Here is a 13,710-nt window from a genome sequence, read left to right as displayed (position 1 = left end):
TGCTGCTTGACCTGTTTTTCTTGAGAAAGCTGGTGAGACACCCTTTGGATGCCTTTATGTATCCTCCAGGTAAACTCTGCTCCACACCATGTGTTCAGTGCTTTTTTTTTTTTTTTTTCTCCTTTTCTCTCCTTCTCTCCCAGTCTGTCTAAAAGATCAGATTTGAAGGATTTTTTCTTGCTCCAAAACATCTCACATTACGGATTGGCAGATCCCAGTCTGACTTCTCTAAGGTCACAGTTGGGTCCTGCTGCTGTATTTTCTGGTTGAAAGTCTGGTGAGGTGGTGAAGTGTGGCCACAAGCTATTTTACAAGCAAGATATTACAGCAGCCCTTGGTCCAAAGGTTAATTAAACTTAGTATTCTCTCCTCATCAAATTGTTTCCTGGGGTGACTTTCTCACAGCTTCACTATAGTTATGGCAAAAATGAGAGTCTGTTAGCAAAGATAATACTTAAAGAGCCAAAGGATGCTCTAGGGAAGAGCTGTAGGGAAGCCTGGCAGGTCAGACTGCTCTGTCAGGGCTGGAATTAGTGCTTCTCTTCTAAGCCTAGCGGAAAACATTTTGTTGTCTTTCCTCCAGGCACCTGAGTTTTGCATGGGAAATAGTAAGATCTTTCTTGGTTCAAGTAACAGTCAGGACCTGGTCCTCCATCACGGGGTAAGGAACTATTCCATGTCTATATGCAACTTTGCTATGATGCACTCAGACTGCTGTGATCTCCTCTGTGCCAGGGTGAAGTATTTTGAACATTTTTAGATGCTTAATTTGGCTCCAGTAAGCCCAGATGCATTAAGTGAGCAAACATTTTTTTTTTGTATGTAAGATTATGGGCTTTAAATGGACAAACATTCATTGCCCTTCTGTTGACAAAGCGGCCAGATAGAGGTAAATAAATCTCCATTAACAGATGCTCTGATCAATCACTCCATACACCTTAGGGTGGTATTTTACGTTGAGAAATAAAACCTTTTAAATTCATTTCTATCCTTACCCCAGGGGTGCAGTGCAAAACTACCCCTATGGTGAAGAACTTCACTCAGTAAATTCTTCTTCCGGTCAAACAAAATTATTAATAAATAAATGCAAGTAATTAACAGCACTTTGCTCTACATGCTCTACCATCCATTGGAAATCTAATAAAGAGAAGGTAGCAATGAGAAAATATTCCAGAACGGATCCCTGGATACTGCTTTTTTTCCCCAGTGATAGATATTTTGAGAACATACCCTGCTTACTCACACAAACAACATACAGAGAAGAGTTAAAAGCGGACATTATCTTTCCAATGACATATTTAGCCAGTTATTCAGGCTATAATGAAGCTGCGTAATGAAGTCAATGTCCTTGAAAGTTCTTCATCAATTTTTTTCTCATCTGTCAGCATATCCACTTGCCGACACAATATTAATTAAACACAACATTTCCTGGAGTGTTGAAGTGAAGTCCCATCACTGATAATGAACAGGTTTAGAAGAGTCACATCCCAACAAAATTACTTTTTAAACCAGCCTTATTAAGCAGAAAATTAGACCTAAATCACCCTACAACATCCTCATTAAAAGCCACTGATCCTTGGCTGCTTCTATGTTCTAACATCTTTAATTAGCAAACTGCGAGTCTATCTGCCACGATAAATGCTATTAATCTTATCTTTCATTCGCTTTCTCTTAACCTATCATTTGCCCACTTCAGGGAGATGCACGCTTCCACCACAGCTCATTTTACTGCATCTAACGCCCTTGTAAGGATGAAAAATGTGGCAGCCACGGGTTAAACGCGATGACTCTCTCCGCCCTCACTCCATCACTGAATTTCACGCTCTGGAGGCAGCTCGGGTGGCAGAGCTGCTGTGCTTTTGGGGACATTAAGGATGTTTTCCATGGGATCAAGACTCGACGGTAAAATACGGTGCCATCGTGGGTCAGCGCCTGCTCTGCTGCCCTGTGGAACACTAGGAAGTCACAGACACCAATTAAAGCATCACCCATCCGAGGAAAGGAAATACCTTAAAAACACAACTGAGCTTAGAATGGTAGCAACCAAATCTGTAACCTTTTAGTAGCCTTTACAAAGCATGACAGCTTCACAGCTTCCTTGGAATCTGTTTGCAGGAGCCCCAGAATAATGCACTGTGTTGGGCCTCTTTCACTTTATATTAACCAGAAGTGAACTTCTAACGCAGTGCCATGCTATAGATTTCAGAAACGCTACTAATTGCTGTGTTCTCAGGTACAGAACCTCCCTACAGGTGCAGTTATTTATCGGGGTTTATCACTGTTGGCGTCAGTTGGTTTCTACCAATCGTTCTCTTATTGCACCACACAGCATTACGCTCAGCCCACAGCAGTTGGGCAGCAGGGAGGTGCAGTTGTAACTTCACCCAGCCACACATCTTGTGCCACAAAATCAGGGTGTGCTATTCAGCAGGGCTTTCCAACCCAAGGCGTGCTCTGAGCTGGGCACTACACGACCCACCTGCTTGGAGAGCTCAGTCTAAGGCTGCTCAGTATAATTTGCCCATTTACCCCTACTCATTAATCTCTTTCATTGTTATTACCCCGTGTTATTTACTGACCAGACGTGCTCCCTGCAGATATAAACACTTTCCCTTGGTGGCTTTCATGAAAGCTGCTTTTAATTTCACGTTGCCTTGGGTTATTCTTACTGCTGACGGGCTGCTTTGTGGGTGGGGCCAGTTTATTCTAAATGCTACAAAATCACAACCCTTTAAATTCCCACTTTCACTCCTCACTCTAGGAGGAGGCTTCACGGCAGGGTTTAGATGTCCAAAAACTGCATATCTATTCTACGCTACCAGCATAGCTTCTGCAGCCAATGTCAAGAGCTGAGCAGCCCCAAAAAGTGACTTGTCCACCTATTCCATGGTGACATGAAAAACCCCTTGGAAACAGTTGTCTGCTATTCCTCAGCACGGAGGCAGCCTAGGCTGGATTAAATGTCTGACTTCTAGATGCTGAGTTAGGTACAACAATCTGATCCCAGAGACTTTTTTGGTCTCTAGGGATGCAGGAATCCTGTTTGTCAAGCTGCACCTTCCTAATAAAGCCCTTCTCTCAACCTCAGTGTGTTTCCATTATCTTTCCATCAGAAAATAATTTTTTCTCTTGCTTACAAAGACAAATGACATGCTCATTTACTTGCACACATGCAAAACCGGAATAACTACTCCATAAATTAGTTAAAATGTTTTCCCAGAGAAAATGAAGAGGCAGAGAATGAAGAGAAAATATGTGTAATTGCCACTACTTGACTGCCAAATGAATGAAGACACTCTGCTTGCTCTGCCATGGGACAGATCCCTGAATTGTGATGGACAGGTTTAAGCGAGCAGAGGGTCTCCAGTGTCAAACAGAGAGGGAGAACAGAGGTGTGCAAGCACAACCACCTCAGGACAAGAGACAGAAAAGAGGCAGCCTTAAGCAGAAAAGCAAGGCTGGAGAATGGATGTGACACAAACAGAAAATGTTCCAAAGGCCTGCTTTGGTTGTAAAAATAAAAATGAAGAGACGTTCAGCCAGTTCAGCCAGAGCATTTCCTATTCCAAAGGCACATCAGTCTTCTGTCCCAGGGTTATCAGCTTTGAGCAGACCTCTTAGGGCACAAGCCTGTGGCTGAAGCGGTGACAGAGATGCAGAGCAAGCAGTGGAGAACAGCCTGGTGATGACACTTACTGTTACAGCCCGCTGCTCTCACACACAGAGCCAGGATCTCGGGCAGCACCTTTGCCATCTCCAGCAGAGGGCATTCAGACGCCAGCAGTGTTTTGCAGAGGGCAGGTTTCTATAGCACTGCATTTCATAAACCCTGGCCCAGATTCTCGCCCACGAATCGACTGTGCTCAGCGCAAGACAACGGCTGGCAGACAAAAGTGGCTTGGAGCCACCTTTATGCTTCCCCACTCCAGAAGCAGCTGGGGGCCGGCTGATCCCTGAGCAGGCTCACATCGCCCCAGGCTAACACGGCACCGGGATATTGCTAGAACCAACCACAGTGCAGCCACACCTCCATATCCATCGGCTGTGGCTGCTGCAGAAGGAATCGGGAGGAGGACTGGGTGACACCACTGCCGCAAGAGCATCTCTTCGTGCCCAGGACCCTGAGCCTGCAGAGCGAATGTCAGGGCTGGTGCTGCCTATGTGCAGCTTGCTCAGGGAAGCAGCGAGCTAAGATTAGCTGAGCTCAAATACGGCAAGCTGCTCACTCAAGTCAGTGCTGTCCATAGGCAAATGCCTTGATCTTTTTGATGCCTCAGGGCAAGGCAACTGGGGAAGGACGTAAAAAGCAAGAGAATTTCACTAAAATGATCAGATAGTGCTTCCAAATTTGGCTCGACTCTAAAGACAAAAACAAATAAATACCTACAGACAGAGACACTACATACAGCATTCAATGTGGTTGAGCATTATTATTCACATGTTTATACAGAAATTGTTCTGTTTGCAGGTTGGATTCAGAATCCCACTGAGGGATCCCGTGATTAAGGGAGTACTTGGAGAAGGAGCGCGGTCCTAACAGGTGCACACAAAAGCTCAGAAAGGAAAGGAAAATCTTGCCTGAGAAAACACTTGGGTCTTGATTTCAGGGACATATTGGGTATGAAGAACCTCAAGCATCTGCAAAGGCGAGAGACATTTCAGAAGTACTCTTTGCTGCGCTGTTTACCTCTCCAAAGGTTATTTGTGAACTGCTGGAAGCGATTTGGTGTTGCTCCGCAGGCGCAGAGAGGAGTCAAGTCACTGAGGAGCACATTTGCCTGCTGCGCAGTCTCCAGAACCAAGATTATTCTGTGCAGTGCCACATTCAATTGCAAAAAGCAATGTTAGGAGTAATAGAGCTCCTGTAACTAAAGTGTTTCCTGTCCTCCAATCTTTCAGGCAGCTGATTGAGGCAGGAGAGGGAATAAGCCAAGGGGAGAAAACTTGTTACAAGTAAAATTGTATTTTCTTGGACACTGGGGAGGATGTAAAAGTAACCCAGAGGCCTCTAAGTCAGCAGCCATTTTAACATTTTGCAAGAGATTTTCATCTTTTTCCCCTACAGCCCCAGTTCTGCTGTAAACACTGAGCACTCCCACTATGGCTGTCAGCTGCATGGTTTCCTTTACACTGAAGCTGCCAGGAGACAAAAAACACTTAAGGTAATACAATTCTCAAACCAATGGCACAAAGACTTCTCGATGACATCTCCATCAATAGCACAATGTATGACACTTTTACCTGGTATCAAGCAAATCAATAAGAATAGGATGCATCCATTTGGAATCCAGTAACAGCAAAGATATCGCTGGCTCTCCATCTTCTGTCTGCAAAACCGCCAATTGCAGAATGGGAAACAAACAGCCTCTCACATCCCCTCCCAAAACACTGCTTTCTTTATAGAGGGTAAAATGAGATGAGAAATATAATTCACTGATTGGTTGGCCTGCATGGGTCAGAGTAACTCTGCAGGAGTCGCGTGGATTTTGTGCAATGGCACTTGGTGCCGCAGCCAGATGATATTGCTCAAAGCTTCATGCAAACATAACAGCATTCCAGCAAGGCTGCTGACAGCTGGTGGAAAACAGACACGCTGGGTACATAAACCACAGGTATATGCATGCTCACCTGTGTAAAGTGTTCTAAAGACACATCAGTACAACATGCATGTGGATGTGCATTCTAGGCACATGCAACATCTGCGCAGAATAACTGCATATATCAACACAGCCTCGTTTTAAGAGAGATTTCCATCAATAATCAATTGACTGCCGCTTGCTTGAAGGCAAACACAAGCACAATCAATTTCCTTGCTGGTACTGCAGAAGCAGAGGAAATAGTGCCGCAGCGCACAGAAAAGTTCAGCACTGGTAAATTCTTAGGAACGCCATTACTGTGATTACTGCTTGTGCAAAGATATGCCTGCCTCATTGTCATGTCTTATCCTACATCAAGCAAAGGCTGGTGGGGACCTCGCACCGCTGTCGCCCAACTGACTGTGACCTTTTTTGGGTGACCGCGCTGCGGCGGGGGCTTCCCTGCTTCTATGTGAAAGCAGGAATTAAGAAGTGCGGACCCTGGGAGGTGGTGCGAGGCTTTAATAAGCACTGAAATTAAATAGATAAGCTTTTTTTTTTTGTTGTTTTTGCTTTTAAATGTCAGCACAGCAACTTCTGTGTCACTCGCAGGAGAAAATAGCAGGGGCTAAATATCTTGGGAGGCAGTGAGTTTTTAAGCCACGTAATGATGGCGATAAAAATCCGTCATGTCAGTTGCCTTGTGGCAATCAGCAAACATTTCGCATTATGCGTGCATCTTAAGGTTTGCGGCCAAAAAACAGATTTGCCTCTGTCTCATTAAAATAACGAATGCAGTCCGAATGGATCTGCAATGATTCACTGTACGTCATACTAAATCACGACGCTTTTTGGAGCCAACTGACTATGGCCTCATTACTTTAGACAAAAGTGGGCTTGGAGGAAAAAAACTGGGTGATGTTTGTTTGCTCGGCCATGTTTTTGCCTTTGAAATACTCCAGGCAAAAGAGCAAAGAGTTTTTTTCCCATTGGTGGCTGAGGAAGGTTGGGTTATATTCACGGTGCAGTTCCATATCGCTGTCTATAAACACACACGACATCAGCGCCAGCGTCAGGAGACAGAAATTAAGCAAATACAAACGGCATTAATGAGGCAGGCTCTAATGAACACGAATCACGGATGAAATTAAATATTTACAGTTAAAATAAGCTGTTAAATAATAAACATACATTTAGCTGCTCCACGAGGGCAGGCAGTTTGCAGACAGCCCTGCTCCTGTTCCCATCTATAAGATCCTATGTACCTGCAGCTTGTCTGCTGCACATCTTTATTCTGCTTTCAGTATCTTGAGTAAATATTAAAACCTTTTTTTTTATTTTTTGTCTGAAACAGCACAGCTAAAGGTCCCTGAAAATTACTGTTTTTCATCATTAACACATAAGATTAATATCTTTGGCTTTGAAGAAATGCTGGGAGTTACTCTGGGAAGCATTTAGCATTTCAGGAATGAACATTAACTCAAGTTTTACTGTTCATAATTGCAGGAAACATTTAAAATGAATTGGATAATTTAAAAGCTGCATAATTATAAATAGAAAACATTAAGAGCTTGAGGTAATGAAAAAGAGTAAATGTAAAATGTAAATTTTGACTCTGAAAAGAATATATAGAGGTGAAGGGGGAGCAACCATTCAAAACATTTGAGTGAATGGTGAAGATCTTCCAGATATATTCTTTGTTTTGAATATTGGTTCCATTTTGTTTCTTTGTTTCCTTAATAAAGAGAAAATGCCTGATATCAAACTATTTTTCTTCTAAAGAAATCAAAACCTTTGCAAGCACATCTACTCTGATAGCAAAGCATTTTGTTATGTATGCGTTATGAATTTATTTCATGGAGGAGAACAACTGAATGAGAAGCATCCATGGAAGGACTGATTTAAACGTTCTAAATCCCTGAATTTTTCATCTCCCTTTGAACGGGATGCCAAAGGGGATTACAGATAAAGACATATCACAACCAAATTTACATTACTAAAATTACTGTAATCAAGAGTCTTTTCTAGCCTTAATCAGGATTAGAGAAAACAAAACAGAGTTTACTGTACAATACTAATCAAAATTCTCCCAGACAACAGAGTAATAGCAGTACTGAAAATCAGAGATATGGCGTGGTGCATTCTAGTATCCTTTCAAAATCTTTCCCTTCGAGATGTGAGCAGTGCTTGCTCTGCTGATGGTTCGTACGGTAGGCAACAAGCACAAGTAAAAATCATGCTGCAAAGTTTCAATAACACTGCAGTATCAAATCTTCAGGAGCACGCACAGGAAACACTTGTTTGAATGCATCTCCTGAATTGCAAGCACAGTAATTTGAGTGGTAACAAAGCGGAAGGAAAGCTGCTGTCCAGAGCTCAGCCTTCCATCGTGCACTGCAGCTCTTCTGCTCCTGTGCTGGCAGTAAGCAGGCTTGCTGACGAGCTGTGGAGGCTTTTAAGTGTAGTCTTTATCCACCGTGCCCTATGCTTTTCAGTTCTGCTGCAAGGCTAATGCGGTAAAGGGATCAAGCTTGCACAGATTTTCCTGGTCCGGTGGAGCCTCTTACAGAGGGCAGCGTTGTGCTGGTTTCAGAAAGCACCACTGAGCTCTGGAGCATCAGGTCCTATCTTATTTTCACTAACATCACCAGAAATATCACCAATTAGTAACACAGCAGCAGAATTGGACCCTGCATTTGTTTCATTCCTGTAATGTGCCAACTTCTTTTTTGAAGTGGAAAAAAAATAGAAAAGTAGATGTAAAGAACGACCCTGCAAATGATCTGAGAATAATGATCAATTGCTTCCTAAAGCCTGGGAAATGAGATCAGCAAAGCAACAACACAGATATTATGATGGCCCATCAGAAAAACAGCACAAGGACTGAAGAGCAAGGAAAACTGCAGGATTCCCATGGCTTCTTCCTGGAAACAACTGGTTTAACTGTTTGCTGGTACCTGAGGAAGGCAGGTGCAGCATCCTTAAACCTGTTGCTTTGCAGTATATGGTTCAACAACATTTTATCTCGCAAGCTCAAGACATCATCAGATTGTTAATGCCAAACCTGGGCTGATGGGGGCAAACTGACAGCAGCTTCCAAGTTCCTCTTACTAATGTTACACTGGTTGATGAAACTTTTGTTGTGGTCGGTGACTGGAAGAACTAGAGAAGCAACAAGCAGGTGGGCAGCATCTCCTCTTTCCATCTCTTCCTAATGAGACTGAATCTGGCTGTTTTTGGAATTTAAAGAAAAACTGAGTGAAGTTAGAAAACAATATATTATCTTTAATTAAAGTTGGCAATGTCTTTTTCTGTCAAGTATGAACATACAGGATAACAGGTAGATTAGAACACATGATCTGTATTTCAGTTCCATCCGAGCACACGCCGTAAGTCCTTTATAAAAAGCAAGCAGGAATCTTAACAAGGACGTGAGAGCAGAAAAAGAGATTTCAGCATTTTGAAGTCCTTCCTTTATATTCTCTGAAACACTAGCCGAAAAAATAGACATAAAACCTTCCGTGGAACACAATATATATATATATATTTATTTTTTTTTTGTTTTCATATGCCAGTGGGGAAAAACCAACTGAGAAGTAAGTCGTGGGATCTCCTCACCATAACCACGCACACCTGCAGGGTTAACAGTGATGCTTCACACACACAAATGCAACAGCCAGAAGCCTGGCTTACCTGGCATTCATTTAGCAGCAGTATTAGCAGCAGCCCAACACAAAGCGTGCATCACGTCCAACTAGATGCCTTCTTGTCAGCAGGAAACACAGAGGGCTCTGTATGGGTTCCAGCTCTGCATAAGAGTGAAAATTCTGCAAGCCCACAGCGGCTGGAAACAACTCCCAGAAGTGAACTTTCACAGTGAGCTGGAAGGCAGTCAGCTGCAGTTCAGCAGTACTTTGTTGCAGGCAGGACTATGAACGAGTTTCCTTCCATTTTGAAATTAATTACTCTTTAAATTAGATGTTCATAATTATTTACGAGTTTCTGTAGTATTGCTTTGATAATTTCTACATTCCTGTTTTCAATAGCTTGCCTTTAACAGTACTTACTCGAGCTTTCTGTTTTTTTTCCCTATTAAAGCTTTCTTAAATAAAAGCTTTAACTTCTGCATTTGAAATTAATTAATCACTTAATTCAAAGTGGGTTCTCAAAGAGCCTTCATAATATTTCAAGGACCCTCTGAAGGTTGATTTTAGGATTCCAGGTAGATATGGCAATATAAGCAGGCTTTTTTTCTCAAGGAAATTGCAGAAGTTAATCACTGTACTAAAAATGATTGTTCCAAAAATAACTGTAAGACTATGAAGACTTTTCTCAGCTCGGAAATTACAATGAGACACTTCTCAATATAATTAGCTGAGAAAAAAAGCAATTATAAATTCCGTTGTTACAATTTTTTCACCAAAACAAACTCATTTAATATGAAGCTGTTGAATATTTCATACTCCAACTATTTCAGTTTTGGTGAGAACTGAGCAATTCAACCACTTGCCATTTAAATATTCACAACTGTTCAATTTTCAACGATTTTAAACAGAATTAATGAACGTCTAGATAAAGATCATGATTCCCTCCTCCAAATAGTTTCTGACAACAACTCAGCCTGCAAAATATCGAATGACTGTTGCTGATTTGCAGCTTCCAGTCATTTGTGCTTCAGTATTGGCTCTGGTTGACTTTCACTTCATCAGATGCCTTTTTAAGAACAATTTCAAGAATTTCTGAACGAGGTACAACAGATAAACTTTCCTGTTAAAAAAGAGGAAGGTACAAGAATGGAAATAAGCAAGATCTAATCTCAAATACGCGTTTGTGAATGAAGCTGAATCACACATTCATTTTCCAAAACAAAAAGTCTTTTGGATAGGTATTAATTAAAACGAAGTGCCACGGACAAGTGGCTTGAGAGGGACGGCAGTCCTTTTCAAATTAGCATAACACTAACGACAGCCATGGAAATTGGTTTAATAACCCTAAATAGTTACACCCCACTCCTAACACAAATGGCCATGGACAGCTCGAGCCCCTCAGGCTGCAACTGTACCAGTTTATGTGCTTGCTCTGACACAGGGCGGGTATTCCGATCTGAACAGAAATCACTGAATGTACTTCAATTATGATTATATAATCATTAGTGAAGCACACAAGGCACCAAAGCATTAAATATAATAAAACAAAACCAAAGTAAACCAGCACAGCGACATTAAAAACTTGGCCAGCAAAGTACCCACTTGGTAACTTGCACTAACACAGTCAATACTTGGCAAGATTATTCATTAATTGTGACATTAAGTGGCCCAAACCACACGCAGGTCTAGGATCAAGCTGCAAACATAACAGAAGACCAAGCCAAAGGGATGAGCAGAATCTTTTAGCAACTTCCTTCCCTGCCACGTTTCACATGAGAATCCTGGGAGCTACGTTCTGTGCTAGAGCAGCCCCTTCTAAACACAGCTCCACTGCTGGGGGCAAGGCATTCTCCAGCAAGAGCTGAAATACACAACTTAAATCTGACATACTTACAGGCTGCTTAACTGTAAATGTCAGGTGTGAGCACCTTTTGGGTGCTTGGGATTCATGAAACAAATTGCAGAGAAATCCCAAATCCCTGCTGATAAGGAGCTGAATGTCCAAAAGGTTTTCAAAGTACGATTGTTCACCTAACTTCACACTGGTACCCTGTGAAGCACTGCTGCAGCATCTCTTTAACTGACTTCAGCAGGGGCTGTGCTCCGACTACCAGCTGGCTTTAGAGACATGTAGGACAGAGAAAACAGTTATTCATGTCTTTTATTTATTATAAATACATATAAATATGTTAAGTGACTTTTTTGTTTGTTTATCATGATGAGCAAAGGCTTTGGAAAACCTGGAAAACTTAACCACGCTGAGAAACAGGCAAAAAGCAGGCATTAGCATACAATCAAGACTTCCCTCAGTTCAAGAATTTCTTTTTTTTAAAGCACAAGACTGCATCTTATTTTGAAGCATCTATAATTTTATCAGGGGCACCAAGCTTCCTCCTTCCCACAAGCCAAGCAAACGACATTTGCACTGGGATTCGTGGGCGCAGTCAAACCCCATCTGGCTACATAGGAACCCCTCTAGTTTACGTGCCATTCTGAAACATTGCATAGCTTTGGGGCTGGGTTTTGTTTCTTCTAAGCTGTTTCGAACCCAGATCAACTATGGCCCCCAAAAAATCCCACTGAGGTTTCCACCTCCAGATCTTCCCCCCTCTCCGTGTTTCTGGAGTTCAGTTTAAGAACTGCTCAAGAACTTCACAAGCAGAAATGTTATGTGCACAGTCCACTAACAGCGCGGGAAGGAAACGACTCTATGGATGAAGCTGCACAGGGGGAGAACTAAACGGAGTTAGTAACGAGTGTGCTTTTTGGGTCGGTGTAATGGCCAAATGTTTCCAATATGAGGTCCAGGGGGAAGTATACGAGAAATGAACAAAACAAAAAAAAAAAAGAAAACCCAGACTTAACTGATGGTAGGAAGCCGGGGCTGATGGTGGTGGGAAAAAAGCACGGAAGAAAAAAAAAAAAAAGAAAAAAAAAAAAAGGAAAAATAAACCGAGAAGAAGCCCGGAGAAGGCAGAAGTCAAGGCTTGTCGCTGCAGTGTTTGCAGAGTGCAGAGGCGGCTCCTGTGAAGGCAGTGCATTTCTCGGGGCAGCCGGGCAAGGCCGTGCCGGTGAAGGGATACACGGCCGTCTGTCCGAAGGGGTTGAGGGTGGCGGGCAGCGGGGCGCTGAGGGCCTGGCCCTGGTTCAGGTAGGCCACCAACCGCCGCATCTCCTCCAGAGCCTGCGCCTGCATGAGGATGTAGTTCTTGGCCAGCAGCAGGGTGGCGATTTTGGAGAGTTTCCTCACCGAGGGGCTGTGGGCGTACGGGATGACGGAACGCAGCCCGTCCAGCGCGTCGTTCAGGTCGTGCATCCGCCGCCGCTCCCGCGCGTTGATGCTGAGGCGCAGCGAGCGCTGCTCCTTGGGCTTCTTGCCCAGCGCCGCTGCCTTCAGCTTGCCCTCCCTCTCGAAGGCCGCGCCGCCCTTCACCCCGGCCTCGAAGCCGTCCTCCTCGTCGCCGCTCTGCTCGCCGCTGCTCTCCGCCGACTTGCCCAGCGCCCCGGGGTGGAAGTCCGCCCCGCCGCCCCCCGCGTAGGCGCCCCGCGGGCCCTCGGCGCCGCCGTAAGCGAAAGCCGACGGGCCGTAGCCCGGGGCCAGCGCCAGGTACGCCTCGCCGCCCAGCGACTTGAGTTCGGCCATCGCCGCCGCCTCAGCGCCGAAAAGAACCGACAGCAGGCGGCCCCGCCGCTCCGCGCTGAGGGCGGGCAGTGAGGCGACGGCGGCCCCGCCGCCCTTTTATATAGCGGAGAGCGGCCCGGCGGGATTCCCCCGCCGTCCAATCAGAGGGCAGCGAGGGGCGGCGGGCAGCGCCCCGCTGCGGGCACCGAGCGCCCCGCGGCCGCCAGCCCTGAGGCGGCGCCGCCTGAGGCAGCGCGGGACGGGGCGGCTGTGGGTGGAGGGCGGGTGCGCGCAGGAGTGCGTGCTGTAGTGGCACTGCGCCGTTCCCCTGACACAAATCGTGACAGCGGAGCTCACACGCGGGGTACATAGCTGAGAAAGCAGCTCCAGCCCCGCGCTCGTGCTACTCCAAGGACTGCACTCAACTGTGTGGCTGTAAGGGAGTCTGTACTTCACAGAATGGCCAGGATTAGAAAGGGCCTCAAGGATCATGAATCTCCAACCCCCCTGCCACATGTAGGGCCACCAACCTTCACATTTAATAGTAGACCAGGCTGCCCAGGGCCCCATCCAACCTGTCCTTGAACACCTCCAGGGACGGGGCATCCACAGCACCTCACCACTCTCATAGTAAAGAACTTCCCTCTGACATCCAAACTAAATATTTCCTCCATCAACTTAAAAGCATTCCCCCTTGTCCTGCAGTTATCTACCCTTTCAAAGAGTTGGTAAGTGGAGTGTTATCAAAGAGTTGCTAAGTGGAATGTTATCAAAGAGTTGATAAGTGTACTTGTGGAGATGGGGGTCCTCCCGCAGCCGGGACGGCCTGGGCTGAAAAACCGGGGTTAAAAAAGGCAGTGAAAAA

At 44.7% G+C, this 13,710-nt stretch overlaps 1 protein-coding gene across 1 annotated transcript; it reads right to left on the bottom strand.

Moving 5' to 3' along the window:
• Nucleotides 1-12,203: 12,203 nt before the first annotated feature.
• BHLHE23 (basic helix-loop-helix family member e23) lies at nt 12,204-12,866 on the bottom strand. The gene has a single exon (XM_042832484.1). It carries the CDS (start codon nt 12,864-12,866, stop codon nt 12,204-12,206), a length of 663 nt encoding a protein of 220 aa, XP_042688418.1.
• Between the last annotated feature and the right edge of the window lie 844 nt (nt 12,867-13,710).

Source organism: Centrocercus urophasianus, unplaced genomic scaffold (genome assembly GCF_019232065.1).
Source record: "Centrocercus urophasianus isolate 14NV4802_14NV808 unplaced genomic scaffold, USGS_Curo_1.0 seq_38, whole genome shotgun sequence".
NCBI classification, from domain to species: Eukaryota; Metazoa; Chordata; class Aves; order Galliformes; family Phasianidae; genus Centrocercus; species Centrocercus urophasianus.
Note: the sequence above shows the minus strand (reverse complement) of the source record. Positions and strands in the feature narration are given on the sequence as shown.

Bases quoted from the DNA above. Each gene is read 5' to 3' on its own strand.
- BHLHE23 (XM_042832484.1), bottom strand. From the start codon at position 12,866: ATGGCCGAACTCAAGTCGCTGGGCGGCGAGGCGTACCTGGCGCTGGCC.